Source organism: Astyanax mexicanus, chromosome 15 (genome assembly GCF_023375975.1).
Source record: "Astyanax mexicanus isolate ESR-SI-001 chromosome 15, AstMex3_surface, whole genome shotgun sequence".
Taxonomy (NCBI): Eukaryota; Metazoa; Chordata; class Actinopteri; order Characiformes; family Acestrorhamphidae; genus Astyanax; species Astyanax mexicanus.
This window is the reverse complement of record NC_064422.1, coordinates 46,482,829-46,505,835: the sequence shown is the minus strand read 5'-3', so window position 1 is coordinate 46,505,835 and position 23,007 is coordinate 46,482,829. Positions and strand designations below refer to the sequence as shown.

Here is a 23,007-nt window from a genome sequence, read left to right as displayed (position 1 = left end):
TAAGGCTTGCATTTCTGTAAATTAATACTCTTAAATGTAATAAACTGAATATTACATTTAAGCTCATTTAATCCAATAAATAATCTTTAGTAAGAAAATGGAGATTTAATTGGTTTATTTTTATTTTAATCTCTGAATGAATTATGGAAATATTTGGAGTCTTTTGTAGTGAGATATGTTATAATTTTAAGTAAAAGAAACTTAATTTTCATACTGAAAGCTGATTGGCTCAGACGCAGACAGTATTCAGATCCGTTACCTTCTTTACGCATCATATTCTGCACAACTCCTGAGAGCTGCTCACTTTTTTCCTGTGAAACTAAAGGACCTTTTGGCCACGCCTTAATGGCTTCTAATTAAATAACTTGTTCCCACGTCTTAATTATCTCGTTCCAACGCCTTAGGATCTCTTTCCACGCCTTAATAAGGAGTGGCCACACTTTTTTTTTTTCTCTTCATGATGTCACCTTAGGGGCTCCCTAGTAAACAGTCTGTGTGGGTGAAGACGGAAAAGTGGAGTTAAAAGCTTTATTTATTCAGTTTATTAGAGTAGAGTTTATTAATAAACTTTAACTTGGTGTTTATTGTGGTTCTAGCAGGAAAACTCTAGAGACAAAGTGCAGCAAGAAGATTTATTACAATAAGCACGTATGACAATTATAAATAGCGTAAATATAGTCTTTGGCTAAAGCCCCGTCGAAAGCCCAGGTCTGCAGCGTCTGAATCCTGCAGATCCTGCCGTATAGGTACGGCGGGGGCGGAGCCAATCCCCTGGGCAACCGGCGGGACCGAACTGGAGGCGGTGGGGAAGGAGGAGGGCGAAACGACAGTCGGCGTCTGCAAGCAGGGGAGAACAGGTATGAGGGAGGTCTTATAAGGACAGGTGGGAGTTGGTGATTGGCTGAGAAAAGTGGCGTGATTTCGAGTTTCCCGCTAGAACCTGCGCGGAGCTTCCAGTTCTGCTCTGCTACTTAGCTAATGCTTGCTACACTGCTAACGCTAACTACACTGCTAACGCTTGCTACACTGCTAACGCTTGCTACACTGCTAACGCTAACTATACTGCTAACGCTTGCTACACTGCTAACACTAACTACACTGCTAATGCTAGCTACACTGCTAACGCTAACTACACTGCTAACGCTTGCTACACTGCTAACGCTTGCTACACTGCTAACACTAACTACACTGCTAATGCTAGCTACACTGCTAACGCTAACTACACTGCTAACGCTTGCTACACTGCTAACGCTTGCTACACTGCTAACACTAACTACACTGCTAATGCTAGCTACACTGCACTGACAGAAGAAACTTCCTTACCTACTAAACTAATCACTACCTAAATACTCTATTTATACATTACATTTATATAGATTTACTTATCTGGAGATATTTAGTTAGATATTAGATATTTAGATATTTAATTTGATCAGCTTGATGTTGGAGTTACATTACTGGATAAATATTTGAGTGTGGGTCTTTAAAATTTCTTATTATATGTATATATAAAATTGCTTCATAAATATATGTTGGGATCTTTACTGTACGAGAGTGGTGAGAGGTAAAGCAGTACAGTGGGATTAATCAGAGATAATCGGATCATACAGTGGAAAGATCTGGGTGTGACAGGCCACAAGTAGTAAAGTCTTCAGACTACTGACTGTTTAATGTCTTTAAATAAACTAGCTATACTTTTCTGGCACCTCTGCTTTAAAAAAAATACAGTTTTCTTACTAATTTTACTATACTTTTTGGTTTATTAACAAACAAAAGCACTGTCACATTAAAAAGCCCAAGTCTAAAATATTTAATTCAACAATCAAAATGAACAGAATGTCAAACGGACAAAAACCTTAAACTCATCCAAACTATGAAGAAAAACTTATAGAATTATTTAATAAACAAAACAAGTGTTAAACAAACCAGAATATTGTTTAGATTTACAGTTTTGAACTTCTCTGCTGGATTCTCTCAGTCAGTTTTATGAAGTAGAGTCTCCTGGAATTCAGGCTTTATCAAGAGTTAATTACTTGAATTTCTTGTCTCTTAATAAAGTGTTTGAGAGCATCAGTTAAAGTAAAGTAGTGAAGAGGTAGAGTTACAGGTATACAGTGAATAGTGAATATTTGAGTATTGTTCGAATCCAGATTATGAGAAGCAACAACTACTCAACTAAATAAAGAAATAATTAAGAAGAATTTTAAGAACTTTGAAAGTTCAGTAATGATAGAACTGGCTCTCATCAGGACCGCCCCAGGAAAGGATAGAAGAGCGAGAGTGTCCTCTGTTGTACAGGATAAGATCATCAGAGTTACCAGCCTCAGAAACCACAAGTTAACAAACAGCTCCTCAGATAAGAGTATCTAAATACTTCACAGAGTATTTTAGTTTGTTTAACACTGTTTTTAAGTTACTACATGATTCATTATGTGTTCCTTCATAATCTGATACATCACTTCACTATTCATTTACTATGTAGGAAATAAAATAAAAATGATAAATGAGAAGGTGTATCCAAACTTTTGACTGGTACTGTATATTTATATATGGTTTAAATATTTAATTTGCAAAAACAGATAAATTCCATATATATTTTAATACAACAAATAAATGTTATATTAAAACGAATTCCGTTCATGAACTCTATCCCTGTTCATATTTGAATATATGCAATATGTTTATTGATTTCGGGTTTAAAGAGAAAACTCTTTAATAATTCTGAAATATACTGCAGTGTGTGATAATGGTGAGTCCACTGAGCTTTTCTGTTCTTTCCTGAAGACAGACTCCCCCCACTGACCAATAAAGAGTATAACAATATATTTAATATGATTTCTTGTCATTTATTAATAAACATCAAACCACAACAAAGTTACATTAAATAAATACAACCAACATTAAATACTGTGTGTTTCATTATCCTTTAAAAAGAGCATTAAGGTTCTCTGATATAATTTATTTAAAACATTTGACTAAAGCAATTTTGTTCAGTAAATACAATGAAGTGAAGCATACAATATTAAATAAATATACAGCTCTGGAAAAATAAGAGAGCACTTAAAAATTGATTTTCTTTGATTTTTACCAAATTAAAAACCTCTGGAATATAATCAAGAGGAAGATGGATGATCACAAACCATCAAACCACCAAACTGAACTGCTTGAATTTTTACACCAGGAGTAAAGCAGCATAAAGTTATCCAAAAGCAGTGTGTAAGACTGGTGGAGGAGAACATGATGCCAAGATGCATGAAAAACTGTGATTAAAAAACACCAGGGTTATTCCACCAAATATTGATTATTTCTGAACTCTTAAAACTTTATGAATATGAACTTGTTTTCTTTGCATTATTTGAGGTCTGAAAGCTCTGCATCTTTTTTGTTATTTCAGTCATTTCTCATTTTCTGTAAATAAATGCTCTAAATGAGAATATTTTTATTTGGAATTTGGGAGAAATGTTGTCTGTAGTTTATAGAATAAAACAACAATGTTCATTTTACTCAAACATAAACCTATAAATAGCAAAATCAGAGAAACTGATTCAGAAACTGAGGCGCTCTCTTCATTTTTTAGAGCTGTATTTGTAAAAAAATAGAGTGCTTTAAGGTTTTCAGAAAGTGCAAAACACTTGTGCATCTACGCAGCCTATGACCGTGCATTCGTTATCAGTGTTAGACTGGCTGCAGCCGGGGGTGCAATATACGCCCGACACACTCTTTATCTGTTCATAATATACACGCGCAAGCACACACACACACACACATATATTTTATTAGGTTGGCATTAACATCTTTTTCATTAAATGTTTGTTTTCTTTTGGCACAACAAATCCATCAATCAAATTTTCAAACTAAAAGTCCTAAAAGTAGATAAAAACATGCTTATTTATGCATTGAGGAAAAGATCCAATATTATACATTTTTGAGTGGCATACATATATATGTGAACCTTTAGGATTAACAGTCAAGTTTAAAGGTGAAATTAGAGTCAATTAAAAGGGATGATCAATCAGGTGTGAGTGGGCGGAGCCTGTTTTAAATTTTATTTAAAAAACAGGTATCTATTAAAGTCTGATCTTTACAGCACACGTTTGTGGAATTTTGTGTATCACGGCACGAATAAAGGAGATTTAGAAAAAGATGTGTTGATGTTCATCAGGCTGGAAAATATAGTAAAACCATCTGTAAAGAGTTTGGACTCGTCCACCAATCAACAGTCAGACAGATTAGTGTACAAATGGAGGCAATACCAATTCAAAGACCATTATCATCCTCCCCAGGAGTGTTCGACCAAAAAAAGATCACTCCAAGAGCAAGGAGTGTAATAGTGTAATAGTCAGCAAGGTCACAACGAACTCCAGTGTAACTTCTAAGCAACTGAAGGCCTCACTCTCAGTGGTTAATATGTTTAATGTTCATGAGTTCACCATCAGGAGAAACACCGAACTAAAGTATAATGGTGTTTATGGCAGAATTGCAAGGAAAAAAAATCGTTCTCCAAAAAGAAAATTTTGGCTTATCTGCAGTTTACTAAAGATCACATGAACAAACCAGAAGACTATTTTAAGATTTTTTTGTGGACAAATGAGATCAAAACAGCACTACGTCCAAAGAAATTAAAACACAACATTCCAGCAAAAGAACTTTACCCCATCTGTGAAACATGGTGGTGGTAGTATTATGGTTTGCTTTTATTGATGGAACAATGAATTCTGATTATTAAATTATATCAGATAATTCTAAAGGAAACTGTCAGGACATCTGTCCCTGAACTGAATATCAAGAGAAGGTGGGTCATGCAGCAGGACAATGACCCTAAGCACACAAGTCACTCTACCAAAGAATAGAGTTAATGTTTTGAAACGGGTCCAAGTCAAAGTCCTGATCTTAATGCAGTGTAAATGTTGTGGGCGGAGCTGAAGTGATGCAGGACTGATCTACAGATACTGGAAACATTTAGTTCAGTTATTACTGTAAAGGAGGGAAGTCACACCAAATACTGAAAACAGAGCTCACTCAAAAATATGTAATATTGGATAATTTTCCTCAATAAATAAATGAGCATGTATAATTGTGTGAAAATCTGAAGATGTTTTAGATCTAATTTATGCAGAAATATAGAAAATTCTAAAGAGTTCACAAACTTTTAAGCACTGCTGTATATACCAGTTTTTGGCAGATTCCACTGCAGATGTTTTTCACTTATTTTAGTACTAAAAATATGGCTGGATGTGGTCATGGATTTTATACCAAAACATTGTTTTTACCAAAAAATGTTTGGTAAAGCTACATGGTCATAGGCTGTCACAGATTAAAAAATATGTAAAAATATCATAAAAAAATAAAATAAAATAAACAAAGTCCAGCGTTTTTTGAGATATTTTGACCTCTAAAATTAAAAGTTCTGTGCATCATTCCAACCATTCCAGTCATTCCTGTCCTCCTGCACGAGCTAAACAGGATGAATTAAGTTTTTTTCAGCAGTCTGATCTCCATTTTTAGATATGTCTTGAGGTTCTCGTCCTGAACGTTCTCCTCGATGGCAGCGAGAGCTTTCTCTCCACCGTCTCGGTAATATTTCAGCAGCTGCTCCGCGTATTCGATCCATACGCAGTTATGGCAGCCGCTCATGCAGCAGCAGGTCGGAGCTTCTGGAAGTCCTGCAGGACCTGCAGCTTCTGAAGCAGGAGGTTCTTTACCTGCGGTTTGTCCTGAGGCAGAGGTGAAAAAAGTACTGAAAATTTGTAATTAATTAAAAGTACCTTTACTTTGCTAAAATCTACTCAAGTAAAAGTAAAAGTACCCATCTAAAAATCTACTCGAGTAAAAGGAAAAAAAAAAAGTACTCAACTTAAGGACGTACCTGCTGAGGTGAACGGTGAGGCTGGAGATGCAGGATCAGGAGGATCTGAGCTTCTGCTGTAGAGTAAAGGAGCAGGACAGTGTAAAGTCCTGCACTGAGAGCTCAGGGAACTGGTGAAGAGCTTCGTTCTTGAGGGGGTGAGATTAAAGACGTACAGCTGTGAAGAAAAAGAGATAACATACTGTTTTACTGCGTCGTAGATTTCTTTATTTTAGGGTTACGGTCATGAAAAATCTGGAAAAGTCATGGAATTTAAAAATAGCAATTTCCAGGTCTGGATAAGTTTTGGAAAAAAAAAAAATACCCAGAAAGTTTTGGAAAAGTCAAGGAAATTTGGTCTACAAATCTCAGTGTTTCTGTTTATTAATTGAGAAAATCTATTTTGCCCTAACAAATATGTCAATCAGCTCATAGTTAATTTAGTGTCAGATTTATTTTAGGCCTACTATAATCAGTTACAATTATAGTTTTATCATGTCTTCACTGTTTTACAAATCATATGGTCGTGAAAATTCGCCTTGAAAGCATGGAAAAGTCATGGAAATGTATTGGTTAAAAAGTGTTTGAACCCTGTTATTTGCAGTAAAATGAACCCTACTGAACTGATTGGCTTTACAAATAAAATACAATTACAGAGTGAAATGTGTGCCAAAAAATCAAATCTGCAGTCAATTGTTTTTTAAAAAAAGGACAATGTATATAGCAAATACATATTTTAAAATATTCTTGGTTATTTAAATGATTACAAACTATAATAAAGTAATTAATTTTTCCTTTTGATTCTTAAAATTTAGGTACAGATTATTTTTTTTTTATCTTGGCATCATGTTCTCCTCCACCAGTCTTACACACTGCTTTTGGATAACTTTATGCTGCTTTACTCCTGGTGCAAAAAATCAAGTGATCATCCATCTTCCTCTTGATTATATTCCAGAGGTTTTTAATTTGGTAAAATCAAAGAAACTCATCATTTTAAATGCTCTCTTATTTTTTCCCAGAGATGTATATAACAGCAAACAGTGCTAAATTGCTAAATGCTAAATTAACGATCAGTGTCTTCATAACTGTGACTCCATAAACACAGTGTGAAATTCTGCAGTAGGATCAGAAATAAGTATTTATTCCCCAAACAATCATTAATTCCAAGTTCGTTGTATTTAAAAGTGTATAATTGCTATTCTAAAATTACAATTATTAAAATAAAATATATATATATTATTTTAACAGGCCTAAGGTCTACCAAAATAAGTAGCATATTTTTATACTATTTCACAGCGTCTCAGTGTGCTCCCTCAGTAGGCAGCATGTGTGTGAGTTGGGACGCGCCCTCTGTGTGTGTTAGCGGTTGTTAGCCGTTAGCCGGTTCTGTAACCCACCCTGTATAAACAGAGCGCGGCGCTCCTCACAGACATCCCGAACCCTCAACAGAACCAGCAGGACCTGCAGAGCCGCTCCCCGCGGGTCCGGGCGGCGGTTCCGCGGCTCAGGCGCTGTTTGTCTCCGGGCTAGAGCTGCAGGAACACTGAGGGCAGAAGGGCGCCTCCATCTTTAATACAGCGGTGACGTAGTTATACAGCCGCTCACGTGACCTGCTCCGCCACCGGGCTGTTCGATTCAGTTTAATGAGCCGATTCTTGACAACCGACTGATTCGGTTAATCGAATAATCGAATATTTCGGTATAGGGTGAAAATCTATTGCATTGTAAGACCAGATTTAATGTTTTAAAATTAGGCCTATTATTAGATAAATAGATAGATTTCAGCAAAGAATAAAGGTTTATATTCATAAAGGTTTAAGAGTTTAGAAATCAATGTTTTGAATATATTATCCAAATATTATCCAAATATTTGGAATATTATTATTATTATTATTATTATTATTATTATTATTATTATTATTATTTACACTTAAATACAAGTTATTATTAATATTAAAAATTAATATTACTATTGAAATTAATATTAGATATTAGCTGACTTTTGTATAGATTTTCACATATACATTTATTCCATCTGAGTGAATGAATTATGGTCAAATTTTGATAAAAAAAAAATATACTAAATTAGGATGAAGGGCAGGAGAGGAAGGGGAAAAAACAGGAAAAACACTAAACTCTGTGTTGGGTCTTTTTATTTAGTTTTGTACATTTATTTTTTCACCTATTATTCCTGTGCTCTTATACTGGTTTTGGATTGTTTAGGCTTTTTTCTTTTTTATTTGTTCAGTTTCTCTGCCTTCCTGATTTATTATTATTATTATTTTTCCTCTTTTCTCACTCCCTCAATAAAAAAGATTTTGTAATTACGTCATACATTTTATTAGACTGAGATATATCCCAACAAATTGCTGCTAAATTTATGTACAAATGATATCAAAGTTGTCTATTAACACACTGCAATACATGAGTTTTACAGCAGAGGTCCATCTGAGCCAGGAAATAATTCTCCACCTGTCAGGATTAACACCTCCATAAACCCACAGTATTATCACCTTCAGTAGATACTTCTTATATTAACATTTCTATATGGCCTAAAATACGTGCTGTTGAAATATTTTAATTCCATGTTTCATCCAGATAATGATAAAAAGATAAAGAAGATAATTATATATAGATAATAATTATAGTGGGAGAAATACCTCATAAGCACTGTGTTGGTAAATTACTCAAGATTTAAGAGTTTTTTATTGTCTTTACATCTGAGGACAACTGAACACAACGCAATAAAATAATTTTTCTTCAGGAGCGACACAGTACAACACTGAACAAACAGCACAATATAGACAACACGAAGTGCAAACTGTGAAACAAGTCATGCAACATAGAAATAAAACACTACAATAAAAACAATAAATACAGCAGACAAGATTATTTAACATGACTTATACTGCAACAAACCTGTATTTAACTGTAGTGTATAGTGTTTTTTATTAATACTCCTGTATTCACACAGTGTAAATAGAATTTAAACAGGGTGTTCAGTGTAATCCAGGCCCGGTGTTTCTGTAGGGTTTTATCCTAAACAAGGCCGAGTTCCCCAGACCGTGGATCACGTGTGCTTCTGATTGGTTGGATTTTACCAGCCCCCAATTTAAACATTATCCCACTTTAGTTTCTGAAGTTTGGTCAGAGGTCGTTGTCGTAGATCTGCTGATGTTTGTGTAGGAGAGCAGTCGCTCAGCAGCAGCAGCAGCAGCTTATTAACATCCACCAATTACAGCTTTACTGAAGAGTTCAGCATCACAGTGACCCAGAAACCCCAGCGTCTCTCTCAAATTAGCTTTTTAGCTAAATCTGGCTAATTTACACTGATGTAGAAACTGAAACTGTCGATCAATGTGCATTCTCCCTGTTAAATAAATAAATAAATAAATAAATAGATACATAAATGTTAAGCCACGTTGATCTCAGAAGTCAGAACTGATTTATTTGTGCACATCGATTTTATTTTGATTCAGCGTTACGGTTTTGTGTGTGTGGTTTGTATTAAACTTTATTTACATAAAATATGTGTAATATCTCATTTGTATTGTTTGTATGTATGTGTAATATATCTTGTTTGTATTGTTTGTACAGTGCTGTATAAAAAACGCAGCCATAGCAACCGCTTAACAACCATCTAGCATCCACTCCACTTAGCAGCAGCACAGTAACCACCTAAGATACCATAAAACCCATTAGCAACACCATAGCAGCAACCTAGCTGTTCCTATTTTTTTGCTTGCTTGCTCTGAAATTATTAGTTTGTTACATAAATGACGTAACTTTACACATCAAGTAAACCCTGTTAAACTGTAAAACATTGTATCATTCATGTTTCTGTCTTTAGGCTATCTTAAACATAATCTGATTTAATAATACTGTATGGATTATTCTTATTGCACTAAATGTACTAATGTACTTTAATGTGTATTATCTAAAATCTGCATTATTACAGTTCTCTGGATTAACATTCTCTTCTTAACAGGTTTAAAGTTAATTCAGAAACTGTGCTAGTCTCATAGAGAAACTGTAATAAATGTAATAAAATATAAAACTTAAAGATTGCATAAATATTGTTATGATGTTTATTATACTAAAATACTAAAAGCCTGAACAATAGAACAATAGTCTGAGTAACAGTATTGTAGATTTTAAGGTTCTCTGGAGTGTCCGCATTCGTTTATCCGCACTGTTAACCCCTCAGTGAAGCGTGACGGCGCAGTGAGTGAGTGTGTGTGTGTGTGTGGTAACTCCCACAGGTGTGTGGATTCATGTCCATAGAAACAAAACCTTGTATCTTGGGAGACCCACAGGCTCCGCCCACACCGGGTTCTGATTCTGCTGCAGTGATTGGTGCTGTGAGCTCAGCATTTTCAGCCTGATTATATATACAGTTTATATATATATATGTTATATATATATATATCTATATCCTTTAGCAGCACCCTGACTTAAAACCAGCCAGCTTAAAAAACTAAACACTAAAGACAGTGTTGGGACAGCTGTTCACTCAGAGTTTCTTCTGAAATTAAAGGTAATTAAGAGTATTGTATAGAGTTTACCCAGCTTTTGTTGGAGTAACTGTCTCTACTGTCCAAAGACAGTAAAAACTTTATACTAGATTCTGCAGTAGAAATATTGCTGTGAGGATTTGCTTCACAGTGTTTCAGTACTGAGGCTTTATACTCCTCTAGCTCAGGCCTGGTATTAAACACGGTCCATTAGCTTCATGTTCATGTTAAAACCTGATTTAAGGGGCCAAAGCATCTAAACTTAGACTAAAATCAGTACCACCTTAAAATATAGCAAGGCAAGTTTATTTATACAGCACCTTTTATACACAACGGTCATTCAAAGTGCTTTACAAATTAGAAAATACACAGAGACATCAAATTAAAAACACATGTAAAAGAATAACAGTAAAAATGAAAATAAAAACTAAAATAAGAGTAAAGCATCATTGATTTAAACATGATTAAAATAAAGAGAAGTAAAATAAAAAAAATATGTAAATGTCACGAAGTGACCCAGGCAGGGAGACGAGGAGACGGTAGGGCGAAATAAATAATAATTTAATAAATAAATAACAAAGATGAACAAAGAAACAAGTAAACACGTAACAAAGATAATAAACCAAAATAAACGAGGGAGACTAGAGAACATAAACAAACTAGAGATAATAATAATGATAAACAAACAGGGAATATATAAAAGGAGCTAAACTAGAAATAAACACAAAGCAGGGTATATACAGGGAAATAAACAAGAAGCTAAACAAGACAAGGAAAACTAAACTAAGCAGGGCAAGGGAGAAAACAATGGAAATAAACAGGGAACTAGAAATAAACAAGAAGATAAACAAAGAACAAAGGACAAGGGCTAAGGCTATGAAAATGAGGGCTAGGCTAGAGAACACGAGATCGACAAAACAACAGGGGTTAGTGCAAAGACCGACGAGGGACAAGTGGCACAGGGGATCTATTAAAAGAAACAGGAAACACACAAGAATAGGAAACACCTGGGGAAGGGGCGGAGCTACAAATGAGACACGTGGTGGTAAACTACTGAGACAGGAGTCACAGAGGAGCACAGGTCACTTGGGGAAAACACACAGAGACATGAGACAGGGCCAGGACGTGACAGTAAAATAACAACAAAGAATTGGAAATAAAACAAATAAAAATGAAATAAGAATAAAGCTTGAATAAAACATGATACAAAAATACCGTTTCAGAATAAAAGTGGGCGGAGCTGCAGTGTTTCAACTGAAGTGGGCGGAGCTGCAGTGTTTTAAACTGAAGTGGGCGGAGCTGCAGTGTTTTAAACTGAAGTGGCGGAGCTGCAGTGTTTTAAACTGAAGTGGGCGGAGCTGCAGTGTTTTAACTGAAGTGGGCGGAGCTGCAGTGTTTTAAACTGAAGTGGGCGGAGCTGCAGTGTTTTAAACTGAGCTGAAAGCCTGATCAAACATGTAGCTTTTCGGCCTGGATTTAAACAGGTTTAGTGTTGGTTCTACCTTTATAAAGGGGTTATGAATGGTTTATAAAGGAGATTACTAATGGTTATTAATTAGGCTGCAAATACTGTAAAAACTCATTAATAAGCAGTTAATAAATAAATAACAACAAGGATAGAAATGGCAACAGTGAGTTAAAAATTGGCAAAGTAGTGATTCTACACTCATTTCTACTGTCAAACCTGATCTTACTTTGTGTTTTCCATCAATCAGCATTAAACCGGTTATATTAATATATTTGTAAGTATGTTTAACTATTTACTATAAATTAAATGACTAAGTTGAATTAAATGACTCAGCAAACAACGGATCACTGTTGCTTAATTTAATTGATGTGTTGTAACTGGTAATTCATGGTTTTTAGGGCATTTACAACCTAATCAATCATACTTAATAATTTAGTTTATAAAGCATTTATAAACCCTTTATAAACCATTTATAGGGGTAGTCTTATTTTAAAGTGGTATCCGTAAATCTGTACAAATCTGTCTGTAAATGATGCTCAAAAATCAAAAATTAGATTTTAAGTGTTTTCTCAAATCTAAAAAAATACTAAAAATAAGAAATTAAATGTAAAGGAAACAGTAGCTCGTGAATCACTGAAGTTACAAAGAACAAAGAAGAACAAACAGCACAATATAGACAACACGAAGTGCAAACTGTTAAACAAGTCATGCAACATAGAAATAAAACACTACAATAAAAACAATAAATACAGCAGACATGATTATTTAACATGACTTATACTGCAACAAACCTGTATTTAACTGTAGTGTATAGTGTTTTTTATTAATACTCCTGTATTCACACAGTGTAATTAGAATTTAAACAGGGTGTTCAGTGTAATCCAGGCCCGGTGTTTCTGTAGGGTTTTATCCTAAACAAGGCCGAGTTCCCCAGACCGTGGATCACGTGTGCTTCTGATTGGCTGGATTTTACCAGCCCCCAATTTAAACATTATCCCACTTTAGTTTCTGAAGTTTGGTCAGAGGTCGTTGTCGTAGATCTGCTGATGTTTGTGTAGGAGAGCAGTCGCTCAGCAGCAGCAGCAGCTTATTAACATCCACCAATTACAGCTTTACTGAAGAGTTCAGCATCACAGTGACCCAGAAACCCCAGCGTCTCTCTCAAATTAGCTTTTTTTCTCAAATCTAAAAAAATACTAAAAATAAGAAATTAAATCTCAAAACGTTACTTGAACATTTCTCACATAACATTTCCAGCTAACCGAATGCTAACATAATGAAAATGATAAAATAACATTCCCAAAGCAAAAAAAAAAACAACTTTGACCCATGAAAGTTATTATAAAGTGTTACCGACATCAGTTTAACTCTCTGTGTTTGGAGGCAGACAAATGCAAGTTATGACCCCAAGAACTCCCATTATGAACCCTACTGTCAAACATGCTTTGGAGTACATGGATGGAGTACCTTTGATGGGTCTTCCAGCATGACAATGACCCAAAACATACGGCCAAGTCAACAAAGGAGGAGAAAAAGCTAATTTATGCTTTAATCCTATAGAAAATCCTAATCCAACAGAAGCTCAAACTTCAAATTGGCAAGCAATATTCTTGAACCTATCAGCTTATAGAGATTTTCTGTAAAGAGGAGTGAAGCTAAAATCGCCTTTGTTCTTACCAGCAAGAGTTTTCTTACCCCAGTTGTAAATCACGTTTTGCTTGAGGATCAAATACTTATTTCTTCTAATCGAATACAAATTAATTTATATAGTTTATTGAATGTTTTGTTCTGCATTTGGTGTTGATGTTCTGTCTGTCTCTGTTAAAATAAACATAACAAACACTCTGGAGATCACTGAGCCTCTGAGAAAAAGTGTGTGTGAATCAGTAACTATGCATGGCATGTGTGTGTGTGTGTGTGTGTGTGTGTGTGTCTAAAATCTGGCTGAAATCTCTGTCACACACTACACACACATACACACACACACACACACACACACTCTATATCCACACACTACACACACACACACACAGCAGTCTTTGGCCCCTCACTGGATTGGGTTTCTCCCACCAGCCGTTTCCCTGGTAACCAGCCTCAGCTTACCTCAGGCAGGTATTTCCCAGAGGGCCGTGGGGCAGACAGGCTGGAGGTGGGTAAGGCTGTTGAGTTTGGGGCTTTAGCGGGTTTAGCGGCGGGACAACAGCGTCCCGTTCACCCCGGCCCGAACCGGTTTAAGACATTAATCCCCTCGCTCTCTGGCTGCACCACTTTCTGACACGCCGGCACATTCCTGCCCCCATTCACTAATACCCCCACCCTGCCCTGCCCCCCGCCCTGCTGACCGTCACACCACCAGCACCACCCTCACACGCCTCACCAACACCGCCCGACTCCGGCCCGAGCCGGATACACCCTAAACCCATTTACAGCTGATATTAAACTGAGATCTTTCGGTTAAATCAACTTATGCAAAGTTCCATTGGCTTCTGGCACAATCTATATGCATACTAGGTGTGTCCTCCAGTTTGTGACACTCACCATCAGTGAGTAATCATTCCCCCCTGGGCTATCTTAGGTAAACTTGTACAGAAGATCATACATTATGTTTTTTTATCCTCTGTGATTTTATTCTCGTCCAGAACGATCATGTAGGTGTTTTTCTCAGACGTCCTCTGAGAAAATTACAGGCTGAATTATCTACTGTTTTTCTCTGAACTCCGTGCTCCTCCGGTAATTTTAGTCCCGTCCGGACGCACATCTCTGAGTTTCGTCTCCTCGCCTTTAATAAAATAGATATTTGTCCACTGCTGCGCACCGTAATTACACTTTGGGTGCGCCTCGGTTTCCACGGAGATCCACGTTAAAAACACAACAGTGAGTGGAAATGGAGGAGCTACTGAACGCCGTGATGATGTCATGTGACCGAGAAAAAAGCCTAAAAACTCACTGATCCTCCTGTTTTTTTATAATATTTTACACAGTAGCCCCCTTGAGAAATGAATCCTGTCTGGATAGAGCTATTGTTGTATTGTTGTTCTCTGTGCTGATAATTCTCTGTGGCTGAATGCTATACTGTCTCTATATAGCATTTTCTTTACAGTGTTTTAAATCAGTATTTTACTAAAATTAACTCAAAGAGAAGATTTAATACAAATCATAACATTCAAAGTACAATAATAATGCAAAGCAATTGATATAACAAAAAACCTTACAATTTAACTAAACTAAATAATAATAAATAATAGTATAACAATAATAAAAAAGTTGCTTTTTATTTAAGTAATAACTCGATGTTTAAGTTATGCTTGTTTACTTAAGTTTTCATCGACCATTACTTCATTTTTTTAAGGCAACCGGCTAAAAATGTGAGAGCAGGTGTGAGAGTGTGTGAGAGGGTGAGGGGGGTGTAAGGGGGTGTGCAGGTGAGTCAGTAGGTGAACAGGTGAGGGGGGACAGGTGAGGGGGGGTGAAGGCTCTGCTCGGACTCTCCTGCCTCTTTTCTCCACAGTGCAGGATGAACTGATCTCACACAGCTCCAGCTTTGTGCTTCTCCCACAAGGAGCTCACTGTTCATCTGCTACACCAGACTGCAGACTCCAGAGTAACACCTGAACAACACCTGAACAACACACTCAGCCATTGAGCAGTTTTAAAGAGTTACATAGTTACACAAAGTTATAGCGTTATATAAAGTTACACAGAGGAAAATAGAGTTACACAGAGCTATAAAGAGTTACATAAAGTTTTAAAGAGTAATAATTACACAAAGTTAGAGTTATATAACATTACACAGAGTTATAAAGAGTTACATAGTTACACAGAGTTACATAGAGTTCTAAAAAGCTTCATAGTTTTAAGGAGTTATATAGTGATACAAAGTTAAATAGAGTTACATAGAGTTGTGTAGAGTTACACAGTTAGCTAGAGGTAGACTGTAGAGATGCACCGAAATGAAACTTTTGGGCTGAAGCCTAAACTGAATCCAGCTGAATATAATTTTTTTTTCTTGCTGATTTTCATTTTATTTTGCTCCTTTTTTACCACTAAATATATATTATATAACTTAATGTATATAATGTAATGTTTTTAAATGTAATTCAATATATAATGTATTGAACCCTTGTCAAGAGTTAATTACTTGAATTTCTTGTCTCTTAATAAAGTGTTTGAGAGCATCAGTTAAAGTAAAGTAGTGAAGAGGTAGAGTTGCAGGTATACAGTGAATAGTGAATATTTCAGTAATGTTCGAATCCAGGTTATGATAAGCAACAACTACTCAACTAAATAAAGAATAAATATATAAAAAAAACATGCAAATAAGAAGTTCAAGTTCAAGAAGTTTGAAAGTCTCCTCATGTGCAGTCACTGCAGAGACCATCAAAAACAGTATACTGATGGAACTGGCACTCATCAGGAGCGCACCAGGAAAGGATAGAAGAGCGAGAGTTTCCTCTGTTGTACAGGATGAGTTTATCAGAGTTTCCAGCCTCAGAAACCACAAGTTAACAAACAGCTCCCCAGATAAGAGTATCTAAATACTTCACAGAGTATTTTAGTTTGTTTAACACAGTTTTTAAGTTACTACATGATTCATTATGTGTTCCTTCATAATCTGATAGATCACTTTACTATTCATTTACTATGTAGGATATTTTATAATAAGTGCACTGTCTGGTGCGGTAGCTGGTGGTGAGTAATGAGTGTGTGGTAATGCTACGCTACACTGAGCAGGTGATCTGGATGTGATCAGTGTGACTCTGATTGGGTGTGTTGATGTTCAGTGAGCAGTAATTGCCGTGTCGTTTCCTGTGGTGCGAGGCCGTTGTGTGTAATGGTGAATCGTAGGTACAACAGAACCCCTCCCCTCAGGGACTCTAACTAGCAACCAACCAGCTAAACACGAACACGGCGCCATGCGAACGCCCCAATTAACAACTAGCAGGAACAGCAGAGCGTCTCCTGATGTCCTGATGGGATCGGCTGTGTTCAGCTTTACAGCAGGAGCCCTGAACATACACTGCACTGTGTTTGTGTGGATTATAAATATAAATATTAGTTGATTAGTTGATCGATATCGTAAATATCGATCAACTAAACTGGAAGTGTTTCACTCTGCGTGGAAAGACAGTCTTGTTAAATATAGAAAAGAACTTAATAAAGCCCGCTCAGCATATCTGACCTCACAGATCGAGATAAATAAAAATAATCCTAGAGTTCTCTTTAGTGTTATTTCCAAATTAACTAAAAACCAGGCAGGTACTGAACCTCAGATTCCAGCCATTTACACCAGCAACGATTTTATGGACTTCTTCAATAGTAAAATTGAAAACATTCGGGATAAAATTAAACAGATAAATATTACATCCTCTCTGTCATCTGGTCTGGCTGATCTAGAACAAAACCCTGTTACTGAAGTTAGGTTGGAAGTCTTTAACCCACTTCCACAGCTAGAACTAGAGAAAATTATCTCCTCTTCAAACAGCACAACCTGCACACTTGATGCTGTTCCCACAAAATTATTAAAACAGGTACTGCCAGATATAATTAAACCTCTGTTAATGATAGTAAACGCATCGCTCGCCCTGGGCCATGTACCCAAAGCCTTTAAAACAGCTGTAATTAAACCTCTGATCAAGAAACCAAATCTTGATCCTAGTGTACTGTCTAACTATAGACCTATTTCAAACTTACCCTTTATTTCTAAGATTTTAGAAAAAGCTGTAGCCCAACAACTTTGCTCTTACCTGCAAAGAAACCAGATCTATGAAAAATTTCAATCTGGATTTAGGCCTTATCATAGCACTGAGACAGCTTTAGTTAGAATAACAAACGATCTACTTATAGCCGCCGACCAAGGCTGTGTTTCCTTACTCGTACTTCTCGATCTGAGCGCAGCCTTTGATACAATAGATCATACTATCCTTTTAGAAAGACTAGAGAACATGGTCGGTGTAACCGGAACTGCCTTAGCATGGTTTAAATCGTACTTAACCGATCGCTATCAGTTTGTGAGGATAAATGATATGTCTTCCAGTTATACCAAGGTAAGATATGGAATTCCACAAGGCTCTATATTAGGACCGTTATTATTTACATTATATATGCTCCCACTGGGCAAAGTTATTAGAAAACACAATGTGAATTTTCATTGTTATGCGGATGACACGCAGCTCTTCATATCAGCCAAACCTGATGACAGAGTGAGATTAAAGAAAATCGAGGATTGTGTAGAAGATGTAAAATCATGGATGTCGCACAACTTCCTCCTATTAAATAGTGATAAAACAGAAGTTCTCCTATTAGGCCCCAAAGCTGCTAGAAATAAATGATCAGACTTAATGCTAAATCTGGCTGACTTCTCAGCCACCCCTGGTTCAGCAGCTAAAAACCTTGGAGTTATCATAGATTCAGATCTAGCATTCGATAAACACATATCTAATGTTACTAGAACAGCTTTTCTACACCTCCGTAATATTGCCAAGCTAAGAAATGCCCTATCACTGCATGACGCAGAAAAATTAGTACATGCCTTTATTACCTCAAGGCTAGATTATTGTAATGCGCTACTGTCTGGATGTTCCGGCAGTAACTTAAATAAACTTCAGCTAGTTCAAAATGCTGCAGCCAGGGTCCTTACTAAAACTAGAAAATTTGACCATATTAGTCCAGTACTATCAGCACTGCACTGGCTTCCAGTCAAATTCCGCATAGACTATAAAATTCTCCTGTTAACGTATAAAGCCCTACACGGACTCGCTCCTGAGTATTTACAAGACCTCATCTCCTGTTATGAACCACCGCGATTACTCAGATCTCAGGGTGCTGGTTTATTAGTAGTGCCTAAAATTCAGAGGAGCTCTGCAGGAGGAAGAGCTTTCTCTTATAAAGCGCCTCAACTCTGGAATAATCTCCCCGAATATGTTCGGGACTCAGACACAGTCTCAATCTTTAAGTCTAGACTGAAAACTTACTTGTTTAGTTTAGCTTTTGGTAATTAATGTTTTTCCCTTTAGATAAGGCTGCAGATTCAGGGGTTCATGGACAGAGGAAATTGTGGTAAACTGAGATGCTGGTGCTGCTGTTCTCCCACTGCACACGGTCACTCAGGTTTGTGGAGGGTGGAGTGGGTGGATGCTGGTGTTTCAGGGAGCCTCCATGTCTATGTTACCTTCTGGCTCTCTGCCTTTAGTTAGGCTGTTTTTATTCAGTTCTGCCGGAGTCATTTGCCACACTCTGATAATGTTTTAATATTCTCAGTTTTGCATAAATCCAGTCAAAACTAATTCCATCTCTCTGCCTTCCTCCGAGTTACTGACTGCCCACCTGTCTGACCCGATACCGATGTTGGACCCTCAGGCTCTCGCGTCTCCTGTCCGGCCAGACTGATGGAAGTTTCTGAAGTCAGCTCTTCTCCACCACCACCACAGATCAGCTGCTCATCGACCATCTTACTCTCCACTACTGATTACATCCAAGCCATTAGTGGCGCTATTACACTCCTGAGTACATAAAACCTATATAGATGTATAAAAGACTTTTTAAATTTCTATTTAAAAGCCGTTTGACCAGTGGTAGGATGGTCCCCCCTTTAATGTGAGTCTTGGTCCTCCCGAGGTTTCTTCCTCCTCCTGCAGCTCTGAGGGAGTTTTTCACTGGGGGTTCTGTATTCTGTATTTTCTATGTTTAATGTTTTGCCTGATTCTTTGTCCTGTAATCATGTTTCTGTAAAGCTGCTTTGTGCCAACACCAGTTGTAAAAAGCGCTATACAAATAAATTTGATTTGATTTGATTTGAAATATTACAAATTGTTTATCTTTTTTTTTCTTATTTTAATTTATTTAATTTATTTTTGTTTATTTATTATTACTTTTATTTTTTTATTTTAATGTTTTATATTTTCATTCTTGTTCTTAGTTCTATTATTCATTTAATCACTTCTTATAATTTTTAACATTTTACTTTACTTTTACTATCATCTTTTTAAATATTCTTTTTTTTTAAATGTATAAAATATTTTATATTTTATACATTCTTTACTTTTTATGTGTCAAATTTGTTTTTTTTTATGGTATTTTTAGAATTTTCTGTTTTACATATACATTTTATTTATATGTATTAAATGTTCATTTAGAATTAGTACTTTTTTATTTTTTTATTATTTTTTACTATTTCATTTCTTATTATTTCTAAATGATTATTAAATGTGTTCAATCCCTTTGATGTTATAAATGCTCGGCAACATTGTAAATAGAGGGCATACTCAATACTCAATGTTTTTCCCAATTGAAAATAAAGGATGATTGATTGATTGAAATTAAATATAAGTAAAAAAAAGTAATAAAACAAATCATCTAATAATAATGGTATTCTGTGTTGAAAGCAGTCTATTTTGTTTTTGTTAGTTTTTTATTATTTACTATGTATCTGTGTATAATTGATTAATGACATTTAATGTTATGTCATTTGGTTACATTATTATTTTATACAATATCAGAATCTTGGTAAGACACTGTTTTATTCAACATAGACATAAAATAGACAAAACTTTTATACAAAGATTTCTTTGTGCTATACTAAATCAAATGTATTTTTCTGTTTTTTCTTGCTTTATTATATTATTAAAAAACATCCTGATTAGAACCATATTCCATCCCACCCCTCGTATAAGTTTTTTTTAATAAAGTCTAATATCATCTGATTTACACCTTATTCATATTTTTTTCTAACTCCATTTTAGACACTTTTTTTCTATTGATTATGGTTGTTATAAAATATCAGTATCATGTCACATTGTGAGATTTTGCTTTACAATACTGTATTGATTTTTAATGATTAATTATTGGTTTAGATGTAAAGGTAGATGGTGGCTGCTTCACGATAGTGGTTCCATTGTTCACCTTTCTTTAACTTAAAATATATGTATTGACTTAACTTAACTCAGTCTAGTCATCATTTTGATTTGACTCAGTTAAGTTGTAAATATATAACATTTTAAGTTTATTCAGCTTAACTGAGTTTTGTTCACACTACAATAGTTTAATTTTAAGTTTTGTGGGCTTAAATAATTTAGTTTATTTAATATATATATATATATATTCTCCGCATATTTAGCATATTTTTGTAGAACTGCCAACACTGACAGTATAATACTGGGGCAGCACAAGAGTGAACACTGTAGCTCCAAGCCAACATGCTGTGATTGATCACTATGAACACAGAATAAAGGTGACTTGCTCTTACAGCCTTCAACATGAGGCCTGATAATCAACACATATATTATACTAAAGCACGATAAGGATAAGGTAACACAAAGATGGTAAGTAAAGGAGAGGCCACACCCAATATGCAAATATATGGTGCCAGGGGCCTATAGGAAAGCTTTATGAACCAACACTGTGGAAACAGCATTGGCATGTGTAGTATACAGTACTAGAAGTTAGTTGAAATCACATTTGTTTCATTGGCTGAATAAGAATGTTTAAGTTTTTTAAGTTGAAATTCTCTGAACTCATTTTATTGAGTTGTACAGGTCAGTAAAGTTCACTCTACTTCATAATATTAGTTCTTCTGACTAAAACACAAAGTCACTTTTTAGAGTGTGTGTATATTTGTGTGTGTATATGTCAGTATTTACATAAAACACATAATTGCACATGTTGTTTACAGGGAACACAGTGAATGACGCTTTGTCCGGCGGGGTTTCACCGCAGCTCCTCGGGAGGACAGGAGCTGGTGCAGGTTTTGGTGTAAACAGTCCTGTTTACCTTCAGTCCTGCTGATGTTCAGATTCCTGTGTTGATCCAAACACTGAACCCTGACGTCAGGAGGATCAGAATGCTGAGGTCATCCCAAGGTCACGGTCATGGTGGTGAGGCACAGGTGTGTATTAAAGGCTGTTGAGTTCACGCTGCTCCTGTGTGAGTCACCTGGTGCAGGTAACAGGGGGGTACTGTGGTACTGTGGTGAACGGGGTTTATTGGTGACCAGTTTAATGGTGAGAACGTGTTCGTCAACAGCAGCTGGAGTTCAGCTGGAGTTCAGCTCACAGGAAGCCTTTATATAAGACTAAAAACCAAACACGAGCCATTTACATATTCTTTTAACATTTAAAAATATAATTTATTTAATTTATTCCAACAGCATGTCTAATAAACCACTAGAATATATTGATCATTTTTATATTTTACAATTTAATTTAATATAATACCAAAATCTCTATTCACAAAAAACTAAATCTGCATACTTTTCCCGTTGTTACGATAGCAAAGACACACTGACACGTCCTAAATCAAGCTACATGGTTTGTGTTTGGACGCTTGATTGATCAATTTTAAATAAAAGAAAGATTAACTTTTTATCCAATCAGAACAGTGGAATCACTAACGCATGGCAGCCACCACTTCTGACACCAATCTTTACATCTAAATTAATAATTTAAAATCAAACAGTATTGTAAAGCAAAATATCACAATACAATAAGATATAGATATTTTCTAACAACCAACCCTAATCAAAAGATTAAAAAAGGTCAGATGTTAACAGACTTTATAAAAAAACAAACAAACAAACAAAAAATATCTTTATACTAGGGGAGGGCGATATGGTTCTAAAATAATATCACAAAATGTCACAAATGGTATTTTTGTAATAGTAATATTCTAGGTGAACATTTTATCTTACTAATTTCAATAATATACTAATGCAAGACAATACACAGATAAATACATTTGGTTTAGTATAGCAGGTACAGACATCCAGTAAAAGCTAAAAAATCTGTGTATAACATTTTTGTAACAATAACGTACCACGACTCTGATTTGAATGAGGAATGAGCGAATTAATGTGTTCAGGTAAAGCTGGAGAATTTTTGGGGAGTTCTGGAACAACAGAGTCAAAGGCTGAGAGCGAGTCTTTAACCCTGTTGAGATGCTGTGGTGTGATCTGAAACAGGCTGTACAGCAAGAAAACCCCAGATCATCACCCAGCTGAAAGAATTCTGCTTGAAGGAGTGTGAAAAACTGGAGCTGGAGGATTTTTAGTGTTGTGTAATCCCTCCGCTGTGGGTGTGAAGGTGAAGAGGAACTGATACACTTCCCTAATCCTGCCATCCTGTTCATATGCCACCCTGGACGGGCAGGTTTATGAACTGCGGTATATAAATATTTTCTGCTTGTACAGT

General features: G+C 35.9%; 1 protein-coding gene across 1 annotated transcript; it reads right to left on the bottom strand.

Annotated features, from left to right (window-relative positions):
* Positions 1-3,757: 3,757 nt before the first annotated feature.
* On the bottom strand, positions 3,758-7,444 carry oxld1 (oxidoreductase-like domain containing 1). Its single transcript, XM_022666564.2, has 3 exons — positions 7,243-7,444; positions 5,867-6,023; positions 3,758-5,714 (listed from the first exon to the last, which is right to left on the bottom strand). The coding sequence occupies exons 1-3, from the start codon at positions 7,276-7,278 to the stop codon at positions 5,470-5,472; spliced, it is 438 nt and encodes a 145-aa protein (XP_022522285.1). The 5' UTR covers positions 7,279-7,444; the 3' UTR covers positions 3,758-5,469.
* Between the last annotated feature and the right edge of the window lie 15,563 nt (positions 7,445-23,007).